This window comes from Diceros bicornis, chromosome 5, assembly GCF_020826845.1.
Source record: "Diceros bicornis minor isolate mBicDic1 chromosome 5, mDicBic1.mat.cur, whole genome shotgun sequence".
Lineage (NCBI taxonomy): Eukaryota > Metazoa > Chordata > Mammalia > Perissodactyla > Rhinocerotidae > Diceros > Diceros bicornis.
This window is the reverse complement of record NC_080744.1, coordinates 79670177-79690286: the sequence shown is the minus strand read 5'-3', so window position 1 is coordinate 79690286 and position 20110 is coordinate 79670177. Positions and strand designations below refer to the sequence as shown.

General features: G+C 36.3%; 1 protein-coding gene across 7 annotated transcripts in view; it reads left to right on the top strand.

The window, feature by feature from the left end:
- TJP1 (tight junction protein 1) overlaps positions 1-20110 on the top strand; it is a 233288-nt gene that overhangs the window by 132067 nt on the left and 81111 nt on the right. For all 7 annotated transcript variants that reach the window (XM_058542291.1, XM_058542287.1, XM_058542286.1 and 4 more), the window contains one exon: positions 18902-18958. In XM_058542291.1, the coding sequence (XP_058398274.1) occupies positions 18902-18958 (57 nt within the window). The remainder of the gene's footprint in view (positions 1-18901; positions 18959-20110) is intronic.

Sequence of the window (20110 nt, the reverse complement as noted above, 5' to 3'; positions counted from 1 at the left end):
TTCACTCTTTTTTTTTTTTTTTTTTCAATCCTGGAAACAATGTACTGGCTCTGACTTTTACTTGCTTTTTAATCTTTTTTCTATTTAGAGACCAAATGTAAACTTAGTACAGTTCTGAGAATAAAACTGAGTATAAATAAGACAGATCACCATGCTGCTAGGGAAAATGTATTTAAAAATAATAATTTTGGTGAAAAATTTGGAAATATAATCCTGTTTCTTGATGTAGCCCTGTCATGATAAAGGTCAATCTACTGAAAGACCATGAGTCCAGCTATAAATTCGTGTGTAGTGCCTGCTCCTTCACAGCTCAGTCCCGGCTTGTGTACACACATTATACACACACTCAGTGTCAAGGACTGACTGAGCATTGTAGTGGCTGAAGACAAGTTAGTGGAATGAGCAAAGTTATATTTTATTAGTGAAGTTTTTGATCAAATGTTATATAAGATTATAAGATAGTTGTTTATGTCTGGTACAGTGTTTCTGAACTATTTGACTAGAACTTGCTTTGCATCTCTGAGTTTTGAAAGACAATCTTAAAAAAGGACAACTTCTAATCTTGTAGGAAGAGATAGACCTTAGGATAGTTTACTGAGTTTTAAATTTAATCTAAAATTGGCTTAAGTGTTTCAGAATAGTATTTCCATATAAGCCAGTGATAAAAATAGGCCTTTTGCTATCTCTGACCTAGAGTGCTTCTTAATTTATTTATTGCAGAGAAGAGTGGCTTCAGGTTGCTCCTTTATGGGTTAGCCAGGTGCTTTATTTCCATTCCTTCTTAAAGAGATAAATTCTTAATAATGAGAAGTATGTGGTGAGTACATAGGTAGGGAATTTCATTTTATGTCCTAAAAATGGATGAAAATAATGGGCGCTGAATAATTGACTATACCACAGAGCACTGCTTTAGAACATGAGAAAACCAACGTTGCCAAAATTTGTACCATGAAACATACCATTTGAGATTTAATAACAAAGCCCTGACTGTTATACATATAGTCTTAAATACTGAATCTCAGATGGCCCTTCATTTTGGGATTGATCAAAAGATGAGTTTTTATTAGTTTGTGTTGTAGGCACATTTCTGTTATATGAGAACAGTCTAACTCTTTCATGCTAGCAGAATGCTGGGAAGTGAGATGACTGATGAATGACCTCAATCATTCTACTTGATCCTGCCCAGCAGGGAGGTGAAAACAGGAGCAAATATTACGTTGCGTGGATAGTAGTTAAGAACATAAGATTAGCATATACCTGGCTTTATTAAAAAATTTTTTTTTGATTTGCTGAAATATTTTTTGTTTTTGTTTTTTAAAATAGTGTACATTCCCAAGGAGTGAAAGTTCATTTTTTTTTCTTGGTTATCTTAGGAATTTTTACTCTTTTGGAATTGTCACTAGTAATCTTGGGGGTTTGTACAATAGTTTCTGATGACTGAATTAAGTTCTATGATTAGCTCTTTTAATTCAGTACATAATTCTAAAATTCAGGAGGATATCAGTAATGACTAATTCTTTTTGTTAGTTCAGCTAGCATTAATTGAGCACATTTTGTTTTGGATCCCTGTCTTTTAGAAGCTTATAGTTTCCATCTGCTCTATACTGTAATAATAAGTTGTGAAATCTGTAATTCATTTTTAAGATCCAAAGAATTTGTATTGTTTACTCTTAAAGAATAAATATGAGCACACTTATGGTCATCTTATAATAACATGGCATTCTGGTGTGCTTCTTTTGGTAGGGGAAAATGGTAGAGTCACGTCTAGAGCCTGGGCTTGCTGTAACACATGAGTTTTTGCGTTTTTCCTTGTTAATTTTTTTTTGTGTATGTGAGGGAGATCAGCCCTGAGCTAACATCCATGCTAATCCTCCTCTTTTTGCTGAGGAAGACCGTCTCTGAACTAACGTATATTGCCAATCCTCCTCTCTTTTTATCTTCCCCAAAGCCCCAGTAGATAGTTGTATGTCATAGTTGCACATCCTTCTAGTTGCTGTATGTGGGACGCGGCCTCAGCATGGCCGGAGAAGAGGTGCATCGGTGCGCGCCCGGGATCCGAACCCGGGCCGCCAGCAGCGGAGCCCGCGCACTTAACCGCTAAACCACGGGGCTGGTCCCTCCTTGTTAATTTTTTTTTTTTTAATGAATCCAGATACATCCGTGTAAGTGTTGCATGCATGTGTGTTGTAAAAGTATCTCAATAAGAGAAAAAGGTTTAATTAGAATTTACTTATAACTCCTTGAATATACTGACATGGAAATGGACAATATGCTAGCTGTTACTGTTATATTTAGGTCTAACAAGCTGTGAAATATGTAACAATTTGGATTTTTGAAACTGTATTCTACATTCAACAGATACTTATTGCAAACCTAGTATGTACCAGGCACTGTTGTAGGTGCTGGAGATAGAGCAGTAATCATGTCTCTGTACGCGTGGAGCATTTTAATGATGTGGGCAGAAAGCAACATATAAATTACTGTACATGATGATAAGTGCTAGAATCCCCAACATGCCATTTCTGGATCATAGCCTCCTTTCCCCAAAGATGACAACTATTTTGTCTTCTATGGTACTCATTTTCTAGTTTTTCTTTATAATTTTACCACTTAATTATGCATTCTGTAAACACTGTAGTTTTGCCTGTGAACTTTACACAAACAGGTTCTTCCAGTGTGGATTCTGTTGTGTATGGCTTCTTGTGCTCAACATTGTGTTTGTGAGATAAACGATGTTGTGAGTAACTGTAGTTCATTAGTTTTCATTGTATTCATGGATGAAATTCATCGTACTCCATTGTATGAGGGCTTACTGCCAAATTGGCTTCAGGAAAAAATGGTTTGAATTAGCCTGTTTTTTTTGGAGGAAAATATTGTATACCTCTCTGAGGGGCAAGAATTAGATAAGCATGTTAGCTATTCATTGGAGCACTATCAACTGTGTGAAAGATACTAAGCTGCTTTTGGTGTTCATATGGATGTTTACCTTGAAAAGTCAGCTTTAATTTTGAGGGCATTTTATGACTAAGGTCTTAAAATCCATCATCTTAAAGTATATTTTTGTAGGTATCCATTTACTTGACTCTGATCAGACCAGGAAAAGCCACAATCAGGAGAAATACATGCTTTGGACAAAAACAAGTAAACACAAGTCTACTTTTCAAAGTATAATTGTAGGAAATCTTTCCCAATGGTATCATGTAAAGGAACTTTGGAAGATCCATTGATTGTTTTTTTTTTTTAAGTGATAAGTGTTGGAGTATTTAATTAAATATACATATACCAACCCATATTTTGATGCTGTATTTCCTGTAAAATCAGAAGACAGTGGCTGTGGCAAGTAGATTTACATGCTAGTTTTAAATATGATAAATGTATGTTAATAAATAATAGCCCCGTAATATTGAGTGTTGATTCTGTGGCAAGTGCTAAGCTAAGTGTTTTATGTACATTATCTCATTTAGTCTTAACTCTGGTAGGTACTACTCTTATCTGTGTTTTATAGGTGAGGAATCTAAGGTTAAATTTACTTGCTCCAGCTAATCGCACACCTGGTTCTATGCTTTGTACTTCATACATGGAACTGCTTATACGTTCATGTGTTCTAAAGGAGTGTCAGGGAGACAAGTGTGGAATGGTGTTAGGTGAGTCTTAGACCAGACAAGTAGCATGAATCATGAAAGCCGGAAGAGAGGGGACTGTGGCAGTCAGAGAGCACAGTCTGATGTAAAGGAAGTAGCTATTGCTCAGCTCTAGCTGATTGCTGATTGGCATGGAGGAAGGCAAGCCAGATCTTCCGGTTTTTCAAAACAGGTTGTAAATCCAGAATTTTTGGAAATTACCTTGACTTAAGTGTTGCCAGCTGATTTCGTTTTTATACCTTTTTATTGTGAAATATAATACCTATATAAAAATACATAAAGCATATGTACATTCATGAATTATTGCAAAGTGAACACCCACGTAAACACCATCCAGGTCAAGGAATAGAATATTGCCAGCTCCTCAGAAGCTTCCCCCCTTGCCTTTTCCTAATAAAATTACTTTGCTAAGGTAGGCACTGTCCTGACCATAAGATTCTTATGTTATGATCTTCCTAACAACACCCTCCCCCCCCCCGCCCGCAACCACTAGTCTGACTTTATGTTTTTAAGATTCGTATATTGTTGCATATGAATTCATTTATCTTCATTGCTGTATGGTATTCTATTGTATGAATATACTACAGTTTATTTATTCTACTGTTGATGGACGTTTTGGTTACTTCCTAATTTTGGCTACTAAGAATAATGCTTCCATGAGAGACTTGTACATGTCTCTTGGTGAACGTGTGCACATATTTCTCTAAGATATGTAGTTAGGGATGGAATTGCTGCTGGATTGTTTAGTGTATCTTCAGCTTTAGTAGATCATATCTTCCCAAAAGAGGTTGTACCAGTTTGCACTCTTCATCATCAGTGAATGAGGGTTTCTGTTGATCTGCATTTTTACCAGTACTTGGTATTATCAGACACTTTAATTTTAGCCTTTCTGGTTGGTCTTTAGTACAGTCTCATTGTAGTTTTAATTTGCGTTTCTTTGACTAGGTGAGGATGAATAACTTTTCATGTTTGTGCCCTGTTCAAGTCTTTGTCTACTTTTCTTTGGGATTATTTTTTTCTTATTGATTTGCTTCATATTTTTTGGATAAAAGCCAGTTGATTGTATGTATTATAGGTATATTTTCCAACCTGTGGTTCTCTTAATGGTCTTCTGATGAATAGAAGTCCTTAATTTGAATGTAGTCTGAGTGTAGTGGCACAGAGAAAGGCCAGCAAGGGAAGAGAGTTTCAAGAGAGGGACCTGTCTGTTGGCAGGCCAGATCCTGCACAGAGAGAGGTCAAGTAATATAAGGACTGAAAAGGTTCTCATTGAATAACCCTGAGTCTTTATCACTTTACTACATGAGTTTAGGCTCTGGAATCTGAATTTTGGATCTACTACTTAATAGCGGTTTTCTCATCTGTAAAAATACAGATTATGATAACAGTACCCATTTCAGAGTGTTTAGGCACTCAGCACAGTGCCCAGCACACAGTAAACTTTTATGTGAACTCTATATTTTAAATGAAGCCCATCTCAATATCAGAGAAGAGGCATATAAGAATTATGGGGTTTTTTGTGTGTGTGTGTGCTTATATAAACATTTACTTAATTTATGTATGCATGCATGTATGTATGTATATATTTTTTTATTTGATCTTAGACAAAGGTTGGCCTGTAGGTCAGGAGTCCCAGCTCAGCAAGATGTGCTGTGGTTTCAGAGAAAGTCCTTGAGCTCCTGAGATACTTTTGAAAATTTATTATAATAGCGTTAAGTAAGAGATGCAGTCTTTAGTCTGATGGATTAGGAAATAGAGATTAAAGACTATTGCAAATCCAGGGCACCTGGCTCAGTTGGGACATTCATCCAGTATGGTGAATGATTGATTAACAAATTTTCTTCAGTTTTTACCTCCTGAGCACCTCATATCCTTTTACTTGTTTCATCTGTACTTTCTACCATTTACATCACCTCACCCCCCCAACACATATATACACATATACACGTTATAATCTCTCTGTATTCCTGTATTAGCCTCCTAATACTGTCATATCCCTTCTTCCCCCTTACAATCTGTTTTTCTGAAATGGTCTTTTCAAAATCCAAGTTGGATTAGTCCGTCCCCCCCACCCCCACCCGGTGCCCCAACATACACACTCATCCTAAGACTCTTAGGCTTCTTATTACCTTTAGAAGTAAAAGACCAAAATCCATGACATGGTCAGTAAGCTCCTACTGGCTTATTTGGCCCCTGCCTACCCCTTCTAGCCTCGCCTTGCTTCTTTCTTCTCCTTGGTCTCTGTTCTCAAACTATGCTGTCCTCCTTTTAGTTTCTAGCAGGTACTGAACTTCCTGCCAGGTTCCGGTTTGAGTTCCTCTCATGGCACTGTTTTTCTTTCCTTTGTACTTATTTAAGCCTGTGATTATATATTTAGTCGTGAACCCTTTTTTTTTAAAAAAAATAACTATATTACCATTAGCACATTTCAGAAATAAATTCTAAATCCAAAATCCAACATTCAGTCAATGTAAAGTTTCTAATTGTCTTAAATACCAACTTTCCTTTTTTAATATGTTTTTTAAAGATCAGGTCCAAATATGGTCCTCCCATTGTGATTGTTTCGCATGTCTCCTAAATCTCTTAGGACTATAAGGTTTCCCCATCTCTCTCTGTCTCTGTTCTCCCTGCCCAGCTTGCAGTTTTACTGGTGAGGAGCAGGCTTGTTTGTCCTGTAGAATTTCTTAGTCTGGATTTTGGTGCTTGCTTCCCTGTGGTGGTTACAATGTTTCTTTGCCCTCTGTGTTTCCTGTAAATTGGACATTAGAGCTAGAGCAACAGTTCTGTCTAATAGAAATATCATGTGAACCACATAGGTAATTAAAAGTTTTTATTAGCCACACAAAAAAGTTAGAAATAAACAGGTGAAATTAATTTTAATGTTTTATTTTGTGCATATATCCCAAATATTATCATTTTAACTGTGACAGTTCCTCCAGTTTCTCAGTCTTTCCTTGTCTTTTAGGACCAGTGACACTTTCAGTGAACACTGTTATTTTTTAGAATGCTTCTTTCGGTTTGGGTTTGTCCGATGCCATATCATGATTAGATTTATGCATTTTTGAGAAGGATACCGCAGACGTGATGGTGTGTCTTTCTCAGTGCATCATATTAGGAGAAGGTATGTGATTTTTATGTCTTATTACTGATGACATTAACCTTGATCGCTTGGTGAGGTACTTAACTATTTTTCCCTTTGTAGTTGATAAATATCTTCGGCAAGATACTACTTTGAGATTGTTTCTCCTCAAACTTTTGCCCACTGATTATATTGGTTGATCTTGCCTGCACCAATTATTACTATGTTTTTTCTCTAGTAGTGATTTTGTATTTCTTTCATTCCGTCTACATTCATTAATTGGAATTCCTCTGTAAGGAAGAGCTGCCCCCTTTTCCTCTTATATCTAGCTATCTGTACATATATTTAAAACCATGAGTTTATGTGAATACCTTGATTCCAATCCAACATGTTTCGTTCTAGCCTTCCCCCTTTTTCGTAACTTCTTTTTCTGACAGTGAGAAATCAGCTCATTATCTACAATATGTTCACTTATTTGTTTAATCCAGATGATATACCCTTAAAGCAGTTACAGGATTGTTAACCCATCCTACCCCTGTGAGAAACAAATGGACTAACTAGAGTACAGTATTTTTGTTCTTTTTGTCTTAATAAAGTATCTAGTCAGAATATTGTTTTCCAGTTACTTAGTGTTTTTCTGTCCCATCCTCTTCAGTTGTGGTATTCATTTGTAATAGATAGGTTTATTTGTTACTGTTTGTATTTCGTTTTGGGTCCCATCACCAAGACCACCACCACATCCTGGTTGACTCTAATTACTTATTTGTTACGTTGGGGTATGTGAAACATTACTGTAGTTCACAGCTCTGCAGAAATAGTATGCTCAGAAATGTCATTCTTTCCTCATTCCTACTACTCCAAACCCATTTTTTCCTCCTTTCCACCCCTTTCCTACTTACCCTATAAATAATTAATTTCTTTAGTTTCTGATTTACCATTTGTGTTATTTCTTTTGTACACATGAGCAGATACATGTATATAATCTAATATTCCCTACTTTCTTACATGAAGGATAGCATACTATAGATATTCTTGCACTTTGCTTTATTCACTTAAAGGTATGTCCTTGACATTGTGAGACCTTCATCATTTTTATAGCTACATAATATTCCATTATGTGGATGTACCATATTCTGTCCATCCACTCTCCCATATTTGGTCATTTAGATTGTTGCCAGTATTTGCAATTATAAACATTGCTACAATGAATAACTTGTATATATGTATATTCACGTTGTTGGAGGTATATCTTCAGGGTAGATTTCTTGGAAGTGGAATCTCTGGGTCAGAAGATAAGTACATGTTTAGTTTTATTAGGTATTGCTAAATTTCCCTCCAGAAAGGCAGTACTAATTTATATTTCCACTAAAAATGTAGAAGAGTGAATGTATCCTCACAGACTTGCCAACAGACTGTGTTGTCATGCTTTTTAATTTTTGCCAGTTTGACAGGTGAGACATGTGGCATCTTGGTGTATTTTAATTTGCATTTGTCTAATTACGAGTGAGTTGAAACACTGTTCAAATATTTGAAGGCCGTTTTAATACCTTTTTTGTGAAGTATCTGTCTTTCTCCCATTTTTCTTTTGGCTTTTTTGTTCTTTTCTCAGCAGTTTTTTTATTTCTTTATGTATTACGTGTTGGCCCTCTGTGGTATATCTTGCAAATATTTTCTCCTAGGTTGTGAGTTATCTTAAGACTTTGTTTATGGTGTTTTGTTTTGGTGTTTGCTTTTTGGTCATGCAGACATTTTTTATTTTTTATGTACTTAAATTTGTTTTATTTCCTTAGACTTTGAGTTATGGTTAGAAAGCCTTTCCCTACACCAACATTAAAGAGGAATTCACTTAAGTTTTCTTCTAGTACTTGTATGGTTTTATTTTTTACATTTAGATCCCTAATTCATTTTGAATTTATTCTTCTGCATGGTGAGATACAGATCTAATGTTATGCTTTTTCCAAATGACTCAGTTGTTCCAGCAGGATTTGTTAAAAAGTGCATCTTTACTCCAGTAATTTGAGATGTTACCTTTCTCATATACTAATTTTCTGTATGTTTTGGGGTCTCTTTCTGGTTTTTCCATTCTATTCCACTGGTCTGTCTGTCCACTCATGCACCAGTACCACACTTTAATTGTAGAGGCCTTATGGTGTGTCTTAATTAAGAGGCCTTAACTTGGTAGGGCTAGTTCCCCTCTGAGAGTTTTTCTTTTGCAGTGTGTTTTTGAATTTTACCTCTTATTAACTCAAATGGAGACATACAGTGTGTGTTCTTATGTCTGGCTTCTTTTGTTTGACATTAAACGGTGTTGTGAGATTCATCCATACTGGTTTGTATAGTTATAGTTTATTCATTTCGTGGCTGCATAATATTCCATTGAATGAATGTTGCATAGTTTTCCATTTTATTGTTGATGGGCATTCAGATTATTTCTGGTTTTTGGCTATTAAGAATAGTGCTTTTGTGAACATTCTTGTAATGAATGTATGTACACATTTCTGTTGAGTGATCATAGAGTATGATTATTATTGACAGCTTTCCAAAGCAGTTATACCAGTTTACACTCCTATGAGTAGTGAGTTCTGATTAGATGGTTCACTAACACTCCATATGTTCTTTTTCATATAGCTTATTGTGTGGGTGTGTAGTACCATTTCATTGTGTTTTTAATTTGTACTAACCTGTTGAAGTTGAGCACCTTTCCCACATATTTAGTGGACATTTCGATATCCTCTTTTGTAAAGTGCTTTTTCAAGCCCTTAGTCCATCTTTTCTATTAGGCTGTCTGTCTTTATTGATGGGAATTCTCTGTATATTCTGGATATGAATACTATGTTGGTTAGATAGATATTAGCAGGTTACTTTAAAAACCTGATTCTACATGAAAATAAATGATATTGCTTCTTTGTGTATGGGAAAAGTCGTAAGTTTTAATACCTAAGTGGCTTACATTAAAATTGGTATATTTACTCTCTTCTTATTGAATCTTGATCCATTACTACTGCCACCTTAGTGGTAAGATTGCCAGCCTCAAGGTTGGAACCAGGAGGAGCTCCCTGATGGAGTGTGCCTAAGTGAGGCTTGAAATGCTGCTTGTTGCCTTTTTACCTTAAACATTTCGTAATTTGTTTAAAATAGTTTTAGGATTTAAGGTGAAGTAAGGAGGCAGATTTTAAAGAAATGTGGTCAGTTGAGTCTACAGATATGGTCTGTTTTTCATTGAGTGCTTTGTTTGGGAAGTATCATGGTTTTTCATATATCTTATTATTTAGAAACCAAAAAGATTTTTTAAAACTTTTTAATTTTGAATTAATGTTAGACTTAGAGAAAAGTTGCAAAAATATTAGAATTCTTTTATATCCCTCATCCTACTCCTCTTACATTTTACATAACCATAAAACAATTATAAAGGATAAGAACTTAACATTGATACAATAATATTAACTAAACTACAGATTGTATTTGAATTTTCCCGGTTTTTCCTTTTTCTGTTCCAGGATTCCAAATTGCATTTAGTTGTTTTCTCTTTGGTGTCTTTGAATCTGTTACAGATCCTCAGTCTTCCCTCTGTCTTTTATGGCCTTTGTACTTAGGAAGAGAATTGATCAATTATTTTGTAGAATGCTCCTCAGTTTGGTTTGTCTAATGTTTTCTCATCATTGGAACAAGGTGATGCATCTTTGGCAAGAATACCGTATAAAAAACCATGTTGCATCCTTGGTGCATCATATTAAGGGGTTCGTGATGGTGATATGTCTTATCCTTGGTGATGTTTACCTTGATCACTTGGTTAACGTGGCATTTCTCCGCTGTAAAGTTACTGTATTTTTGTGATTGATAAATATTTTGGAAGAGATAATGTGAGGCTATGCTAATCCTGTTAACTCCTCAAACTTTCACCCACTAATTTTAGCATGTATTGGTGGATCTTATCTGCAACAATTTGTGGCACTGTCCCTTTCCCATTTATTTATTTGATTATGTCAGTATGGACTTGTGGATACTTGTTTTGTTCTGTGGGTTAAAATCTAATACTGTCATTATTTAATTTGTTGCTCAAGTGTTGCTTAGGTTATTCCAGCCTTAGCCTTTAGAAGCTGCTTCAGGTTGGTTCCTGTTTCTTTGACAAAGCCCTGTATTTTTTCGAGCAGTTCCTTAATTTCTGGTGCCACATGATATTCCAGATTCATCCTGCATTTTCCCTGCCCCGACCCTGGAACCAACCCCGTCTCCAAGGAATCCTGGTTCGTTTTATTAGAGAATAGTATTTGGAAATTCAGCTCTCTCTGCTAGCTGTGCTCATCGCTGTTGGGTTTTTCTGGCTTCTAGGCTTGCTCAGAATAACCGTGTGTATACTAACCCATGAATATCTGTGTGACTTCATTTCTGTACCTGTCAGTATATATATTTAAAATCACAGGTTTGCACTGATACCTCAGATTTCAATCTCACATCGTAGAGTTCATTTTAGCCTCCCTCCTTTTCTTATTTATAACTTTTTTCTCCAACAGTAGAAACCCAGCTCTTATTACCTACAGTGTATTTACTTATCGTTCTAGTATACACACAAAATAGTTTCAAATTTTTATCCATACCCCCAGGAGAAAGACTTAGTCTAACTAGGCTACAGAATTTTGGTACAGTTCTTTTAGTCTTTGGCCTTACAGCATTCAGTCAAGATACTGTTTTCCACAGTTACTTAGGTGCTTTTCTTCCCTGCCTTCTTCAGTGTGGTCATATTATTCATTTGTAATACAGTTAGGTTTATTTGTTACTGTTTGTATTCCATTTTGGATCCTGCCTCCCCTTATTGGTTTTAATGGTTTATTTTTTTGATATATGAAGGATATGAAAAACTACTGCTGTTCTAAAAGTCAGAGCTACACAAAAAGTTACACTCAGAACTATCACTCCCTTGTCATCCCTGCTACCCTATTCCCTTTCCCCTTTCCACTTGGAAAGAATTTGAAAGGGATTTTGTCCATCTTCAGCCATTAGAAAATGTCAACCTAAAAATAGTTTTATTTATTTATTTTAATTTTTATTTATTTATTTTCCCCCAAAGCCCCAGTAGATAGTTGTATGTCATAGTTGCACATCCTTCTAGTTGCTGTATGTGGGACGCGGCCTCAGCATGGCCAGAGAAGCGGTGCGTCAGTGCGCGCCCGGGATCCAAACCCGGGCCACCAGCAGCGGAGCGCGCGCTCTTAACCGCTAAGCCACGGGGCTGGCCCAAAATAGTTTTTTTTTTGATAACTGGAGAGCCCTCAAAGTTTTCTAGAGTATCTGTAACTGTACCTGATGAAAATTTCTCCATGTTTAATGTGCATATAATGTTAACTTATTTAAGCTAATATTCTTTCACTTTGATCTTAGAACAGCATCAAATATAATGATTTATCTGTGAACTTTAACATTTTAAGCGAACCTCCAGCTTTGATCAATCAAAAACTTCCGTATCCACTTACGTCTTCCTTCCAACTCTTAATATTTTCTATTTTTCTTAATATTTCTTAATTTTTTCTATTTCTATTTAACATTTCATCTCATTTGTCTCCTAAATTGTCACCCAAAGGGTGGACACAATAAAGTGTTTGAAAATTTAACTGGTGTTGAGTATAGTGAGGTGTAGGATGCTAAATTTACTTACTTTCTATTGAGATGGTCAATATTGACTATTGAAAGTAAGTTACTGCACTGTTATTTTGATCATTATTTTAATTCTTACGCTTAGTGACTTGCTATCTTGTATCTGTGAAGTTTGTTGAATCCCTGAGTGTCTCTAAGACCTCTTTACATTTGACTTTAGATTTATCTTTTTTACTACCTCTTGGACTTCCGCATTTTGAGTTTATACAACAGCCCTTCAGATCAATCAATCTAAATGTATATTTTCCCCACCTTCTAACACATACACTAGTCTCTTTCTTTGTACTTCATTCGCATAGCAGTGATCACAATTTGAAATTAAATACTTAACTGAAAGTTCAGGGAGGAGCAGGGGTCATCTGTTTTATTCAGTAAAACTTAGGTTGTACTTCCCAAGTTCCTGGCTCAACCTCATTTCAATAGGTGATCTTGCTTTCTATTTTGGTTGGAAAAAAGCTGAAAAAAACAAAACAGGAACACTGTGGAGGGCAGAAGAATTCAGAGTAGCAGCTCTGCTCACAGAAGGAACCCAGAAAGAGTGTTAACACCTCCCTTTACTACTTGATTTTCCTAAGGGGGGATCACAAGTCATCAAGAAAGAGTGGTCAGCATGCTTTATTTAAGAGAGAGTACTGAAGAGACTAGTTTAGATGTAATATTTAAGAATCCAACAATTTAAAGAGTATATGAAAATTGTATTCTTTTACAATATCTTCTATTTTTATATTTTGTTTTGGTGTATTCTGTGGACAATAAATCATGTTTTATATTAGTTCCTCACTGGCTGTTCTTTCTCAAGTTCCTTTGGTTTTTCCTCCCTCCCCCTCCCCCCACCTCCCTTTAAGTATTTGTAGTCCACAGAGTCATCTTAGTCCTTTGGTAATTGGATCTTTTCTCTTGTGTTCAATACTACTTTGTTGATTACTCCTAGATCCTTATCTACTCCAGATCTCAGTCTTGATCCTCAAACCTGTATTTTCAGCTCCCTATTGCCTATGTCTCTGCTTCGGTATTTCCATAGGCACCTTAAATTAAGGATGTCTAAAACTGGATTTGTAATCTTTTCTTTTTCCTGCGTTTTCACTCAGCCACCCAGTTCAGAAACCTAACAGCCATGTTTAACTCCTCCCTCCTTTTCACTTTAACTTTCTAACTGGTTTCCCTGCCTCAAATTCATCTTCCACTTAACAGCCTTCAGAATGAGTTCTGGCTATATCATTTGATTGCCTAAAGTTCCTTAGTGTCTTCCCACTGTGTTGAAAGTCCTTAGCATTGCAGTGCAAGGCCTTTTGTGATGGTCCTTTTTGCATCTTCTCCTTTTATCCTTTTCCTATTCTACAAATTTTACAACTCAGCCATACCAAAGCCAGCTTTATGTGCAGCATCAATAACCTTGCTGACATGCTGTTCCAAAACGTCTTTCCCCACTTTTTTTCCTGGTCCTCCTTCAAGCTTGAACTTGTGTTGCTTTCTCAGGAACTCCGAGCTTCACAGCAGGCAGAGTCAGTCGGCTCCATCCTCCCTGACACCTCTTACACCATTTATCTAGTGTTACAAGTCTTCTCCTTGAGCCCCTAGAGAGGAAGAGGGACCTATTTCTGGCATCCACAGCACTTAGCATATCTGATAAATGTTTGTTGAATGAATGAGTGAGTAAAAGGATTGTTTTTAAAATTATAGCCCAAAGGATGGTAAAATGTAACTGGCTATATATCTGGCTGCATATTTAGGTAATGTTAAAGAGTTAAGATTTTCCTTCATTTGGAGAACACTTTAGTTATTCTAGTTGGGATTTGGTCTTCTCCCAATTATGGGTTCATCCTGTCTCGTCCCTTCTTGTGTCCTCCTGTCTCACCCTATTTGATCTGTAATCAGCCCTAAAGGATAGTGAAACTGCCTAGAATTGGGATGTGAAGTTTTGGCAGGAAGCCCTTTGGAGTTGGTGATCTGAGTAGTGTCTTTGCCAGCTGGAGCTTAGAACAAAGAAACCAAACAAACTGTTGGCAGATACTGAAATGCAGCTTTTTGCTTCTTCAGAAATTGTGATTCTAGTCAGTTGATGCTGACTTAGAGTTGTAGGTAGAACTCAGAATCCAGTAGCCACAAATTGAGTCACTCTTCGTGCCTGCAGTGCTTCACTAATTATTGAACTTGCAGCTTGTTTGGAATTGGAATTTTACTTGGACTACAATTGGAATTATAGCCTGATAGAATTTTGGAGCTGGAAAGGACTTTTTACTTGAGATAATTTCATCCAATTTCCTAATTTTATAGGTAAGAAAACTAAGGTCGCGTATCTAGTTAATGGCAGATTTGGGTGGTGATCTCGGTATTTCTGGTCTAGTTCATTTTCTATTTAACAGCATCTTTCAAAGTTACTAGGGAATGATAATGCTGGAATCATGCTTAGAGGAATAAGAATTTTTACTTGGTCTCTCACAAGGCTGAATGCTTTGGGAATGAGTATTGATTTACCGGGAGATCTTTGTGCAAATTATGCAATTATGCATTCTGCTTTTTTTAAATAAGAAAAATGATAAGTAAGCAAGTTTACAGTAAAGATGTTGAGTTTCAAAAATCATTTATTTGAGTAAGTAATAGATGAACTTGATAAAGTACTACAAAAGGGCTCACAGTGAAAAAGTAAGGTGTCGTGTGTGTGTCTCTCGGCGATGTCGTCGTGGTGTCCGTCCGTCCAGTCCCGTGTCCCGTGTCCCCCCCCCCCCCCCCCCCCGTTCCCCTGCCCCATTTCTGTTTTTCTGTTTCTTTGCCCCCAGGCCACTGGTTTCTTAGGTATTCTTCCAAAGGAAACCTCCCCCCCCTTTGTCAACTTTGATAAAGTATCCAAATTCTCAGTCATTAATGAGCATTTTGTCTTTATGTAGTGCTCATGAAAATAATGCTTAATGAATTTACTAGTACTAAAAATGTTTTTATATCAATTTTAGCCTTCAATTTCTAAGTGATTTACTGTAAGAAGCTCATTTTTTTTTTTTAATAATTTTATTTATTTATTTACTTTTCCCCCAAAGCCCCAGTAGATAGTTGTATGTCACAGCTGCACATCCGTCTAGTTGCTGTATGTGGGACGCGGCCTCAGCATGGCCTGAGAAGCGGTGCATCGGTGCCCGCCCCTCATTTTATGATCATTTTCAAACATAGCAAAGGTGAAAGAATTTTACAATGGGTACTTGAATCCCGATAGCTGATTCTACCGTTGTATTTTACTGTATTTGCATTATCACAAATCTGTGTTCACCCATCTCTTTATCCCTTATTTCCTTCAGAATTCCTCCTGAGTCCTGCTGGTTATGCAAACAACCATGGATAGAATTTTGCCGCTTTTGTCACTGAAGGAAACTGGAGAGTGGAGAGAGACGGCATGGTCTATGGTTTAAACTAGGAATACATTCTTCTGTTTGTTTTTTTCCCCAAAGTGATAAGGATTGGCAAGGCATAATAACTCATTTATATTATGGATTAAATTGGTTTAGTGTGCTGGTCAAGAGCCTAACTAACCACTCTTTTTGATGTTTTATTCTCTATTGCCGCCTTGTACATTGTTCTCCCAAAATATCGAGCTAAGAAGACTGTTTGTCTTTAACACAGAAGTGAACCTATTATATTACCCTTTTTGGGGAAGCCATTGAGTTGGTTGAGATGTGCACTTTTCTGATCTTTCCAAAGAAGAAACATTAATTTTGATTGGAATATTGAGAACAATTGCTTTAGTATTTTTATTTTTTCCCCTTAACTTACACAAACAAAATAATTTAAATTTCTCTTATTTTACTCCTCTAGAAGTTTGTACATTAAGATCTTAATGTATAGATCCCTTAGTAACAGAATACTTTTTTTTTTTGGTGAGGAAGATTAGCCCTGAGCTAACATCCCTTGCCAGTCCTCTTCTTTTTTTTTGCTGAGAAAGATTGACCCTGGGCTAACAACTGTGCCCATCTTCCTCCACTTTGTATGTGGGATGCCTGCCACAGCATGGCTTGATAAGCAGTGCGTAGGTTTGCACCCGGGATCCAAACCCGCGAACCCTGGGCCACTGAAACTGAGCGCGCAAACTTAACCACTATGCCACTGGGCCGGCCCCAAAGAATACTTTTTATAATTAACAATAAAACATAAAATAATCTTAAATATTATTTGATTTTCATAAAAGCAGAGTTAAAAATAGATATTTGAGGGGGCCAGCCTGGTGGCGCAAGCAGTTGAGTGCGCGTGCTCTGCTGTGGCGGCCCAGGGTCCGCCGGTTCGGATCCCGGGTGCGCACCAATGCACCGCTTGTTAAACCATGCTGTGGTGGCGTCCCATGTAGGGTAGAGGAAGATGGACTCGGATGTTGGCCCAGGGCCAGTCTTCCTCAGCAAAAAAGAGGAGGATTGATATCGAATGTTAGCTCAGGCCTGGTCTTCCTCACACACACACAAAAAAATAAAATAAAAAATAGATATTTGAAGTTTCAAATGGGATTTGATGAATGTGGTTTAAAATACTTTGGCAATTTATTCTGATTGGGAATTGGGAATGGAGAAAGGAAAGCAAAAAGAAAATATCTGATGAAAAAATGTCACCCATAATCCCTTCACTTTGAAGATGATCAATGTTAACGTTTTGTGTATCCTTTCAGCCTTTCTTTTCCTACTCATGTTTAAACAGAATTAGAATAACAGTGTATAAGCTTGTTCATAACCTGCTTTTCCCCCCAACATTAAATGAATTTCCCATTTGATTAATATTCTTTTATAAAATAGAAAACTATGGTGGTCATTAAAACCACAAGGGGGATGATAAACTGTTTCATACCAAAGAATATATTATCAGACGCTTGCCAGCTATCAGATCATTTCAGTGTGCACTGATAGGAAAGGGATTAAAAAAGCAGTGAAGCAGGCTACTGGTTAAAGAAGTGGATCAAGAAGAGGAGCTTAGAGCTGTGCAAGCAGTTCTCATTTTTAATTAAGTCAGCTAAGATTGGACAAACTGGCAATTATTGCAGATATTTTTATCATGTATATTTTAGTAAGACTCTTGATGTTTAGCAGAAATTACTCATATCATCATTGCTTCACACTGATGGAGGAATTTTTTTTAATACATAAATCCTGGTCAGTTTTTGTTAAAAAATAAAACAACTTTGTTTCCAGCAGAGGTCTCATTAAAGGGAGATTTTGCTGCACTTGATTGGAAGATTGAAACAAAACGCTGGTAAGGTTGGCAGTTTTTATCTATGGCAGTGAACAGAGAGATCCTTTTTCTTCCTCTATTCATCTGGCAGGAAAGTTAATCTAGTTGCTTTGAATTTAGGGAAGCAGGTTCTCTTTATAGGGATTCGTTTTCTGAAGTGGCATTAATCTTCGATTAAAATTGCTGTGGAAAAGGAAAAATAGGCCCATGGCACCTTGATGGACATATTCTCATGATACTAATGACAGCAGTGTAATAGAAAACAGATCTCGCTTGTGAAACAGGCATTTATTACGATGGGTAACGAGTGATGTTCTGAAAATATCATGGTTAGTAGTCTCCTCTCCCACACTACCTTTTGATAATTCTGAAAGAGCCTTTTTAAAAAAAAATGTTTGTGAACATTTATATTTCTTAGGAACGCCAATTCCATAGAATGATAATGTTAAAAGAGACTGAATTACTTTAAGCCTCTAAGAGTAATTAACCCAATTTATAAGAAATTTATTTTGAATTCTTCAGTACTCATCCCTTGGATAGTCATTTATTTTGCTCTCTAGTAAGAGGTTCTTGACAGGAGGTGGGACTGAACTACACTGTGGTTTGAGTAGTACCTGTATTGGAGCTTGCATCACTTTTATTTGATGTTGATTCTTGGGGGTTTTTTGGAGTTGTTTATTTGCTTTTCTTTTTTTGGATCTTGTGTGTGTGTATGTGTGTATGCGTGTATGTGCGTTATACGTATACTAGAAAAGGCATTTTTTTGTTGGGGTTATAAACAAAGCTTGAGAAGATAATTCTGTCGTAAAACTGAAACTAGGTGGAGCAGTAGTGTTTAACTGTGATATTAAAGCAACCGTTGACCAAACCTATCAAATGGTCTTATTTGTTTTCCTGTAACATGTATATGTATAATTACTGAGTGCAGAGGTATTTGACTTCTTCCTTTGCACCACATAAGGAATGCTTTTAAATGTTTTATGTGTCATTAGATATTTTAAATAATGCTATTCCAACTTTTTTTCTTTTCTATCTGGTGTTAAGTATAAAGTTCAGAATTAGCTGGAATACGGATTTCATCTGGCATGAAATAAATGTAGAGGCATCTGTCCAAATTAAGTTAAAAACAAAGGAAGTTCCTGTGTGTAGCTTCCTGTCTCTTACAACAAAAACAAAAAGCCTTCTATAATTATTAAGCTCCTTTCAGAGTATCTAACATTAATAGTACGAATTTTGGTGTTTCAGTGTGCTAAGTTGTTTGCTGGATGTTCTCATTCACTTTATTAAAGACAGTTTCTTAAAAGATAAATGATTTGTTTTTCTTTTCCTTTATCAGAACACAGTAATGGAGGAAACAGCTATATGGGAACAACACACAGTGACGCTTCACAGGGTAAGTTTCTGTTGCAGTAAATAATCTGTGTATAACTCAGGATACTGGCAGCTTTTGAAAACAATAGAGGAAGGCCAGATGTCAGGAAGCCAGAAGAAAGGGGAAAAACTTTTCTATATTCTTTTGTTTAAAATTAGAGTTGCAATAAATTCTTTATTAAAGTTAAAATTGAACATGATTACTGTTTCATATATCTTTTTGGTTGTTATTTGTATATTTGCTGTTTTTATTCCTGGCTTAAGAAATTAAGTGATTTATTTTTTAAATTTTAAGTGATCAGATAAAAGACACTGTACCTTACTGTAAATTGTAAACTGCTTCAGCCTTTCTGCATATATATGCATATATTGTATGGTTGGGGTTTGAAATTAAACCGGATTTTGAAATTAAACCGGGTCGTGTGGGTAATAAAATCTTAAGATACTTGGTGATTTGAAATATGTAGACCGAAGCTATTGCTTAAGCAACTGCAGATGGGCAGAGAGCAAATGAACAGTAAGCTGGGTAAGAGTAAGAGCTTTGTCTGAAGTGAGACTGCCTTGAATTTGAATCCTAGTTCTGTCTGTTTCCCTTTAGAAATGGGCAAGTGGTCCAACCCCCTTCTAAAGCCTTGGTTTTCACTTGTTTAAAAGGGGCTTAATGGCACCTAATCATGCTTGATGTAAAGTAAGTGCCTCCTGTAATTCTCCCCTTTCCTCCCTTTGAAGAGAGCTGACTCTACTGATTACCCTTCCCCTCAGAGAATGTATGGAAAGAGATTAGCGAATATTGAAATACTTTACACTTACCATTTCTACCAGCTATAGTCATTACCAGGAAAATGGAAAGGGGGAAAATCATGTTCCTAAACCGTGTCCCTGATTATCTCATAAATATTTGAATCCGCACATAATAGATAATGGGGAAATTAATTATTAAAGAACAGTGATTTCAGATTAAGGTATAGCCAACCTTTTTTCTGACTCCCTAAATGGTAAAAGAAATTAAATAATACTAACCTTAACTTCTAATTTATAAAGCTAAAATATAGCCTCTCTCTGTTTGAAATGGGCTGATAAGTAGCACATTTAAATCAATTTTATTTATTTATTTATTTATTTATTTATTTTTGAGGAAAATTAGCCTTGAACTAACATCCGTTGCCAATCCTCC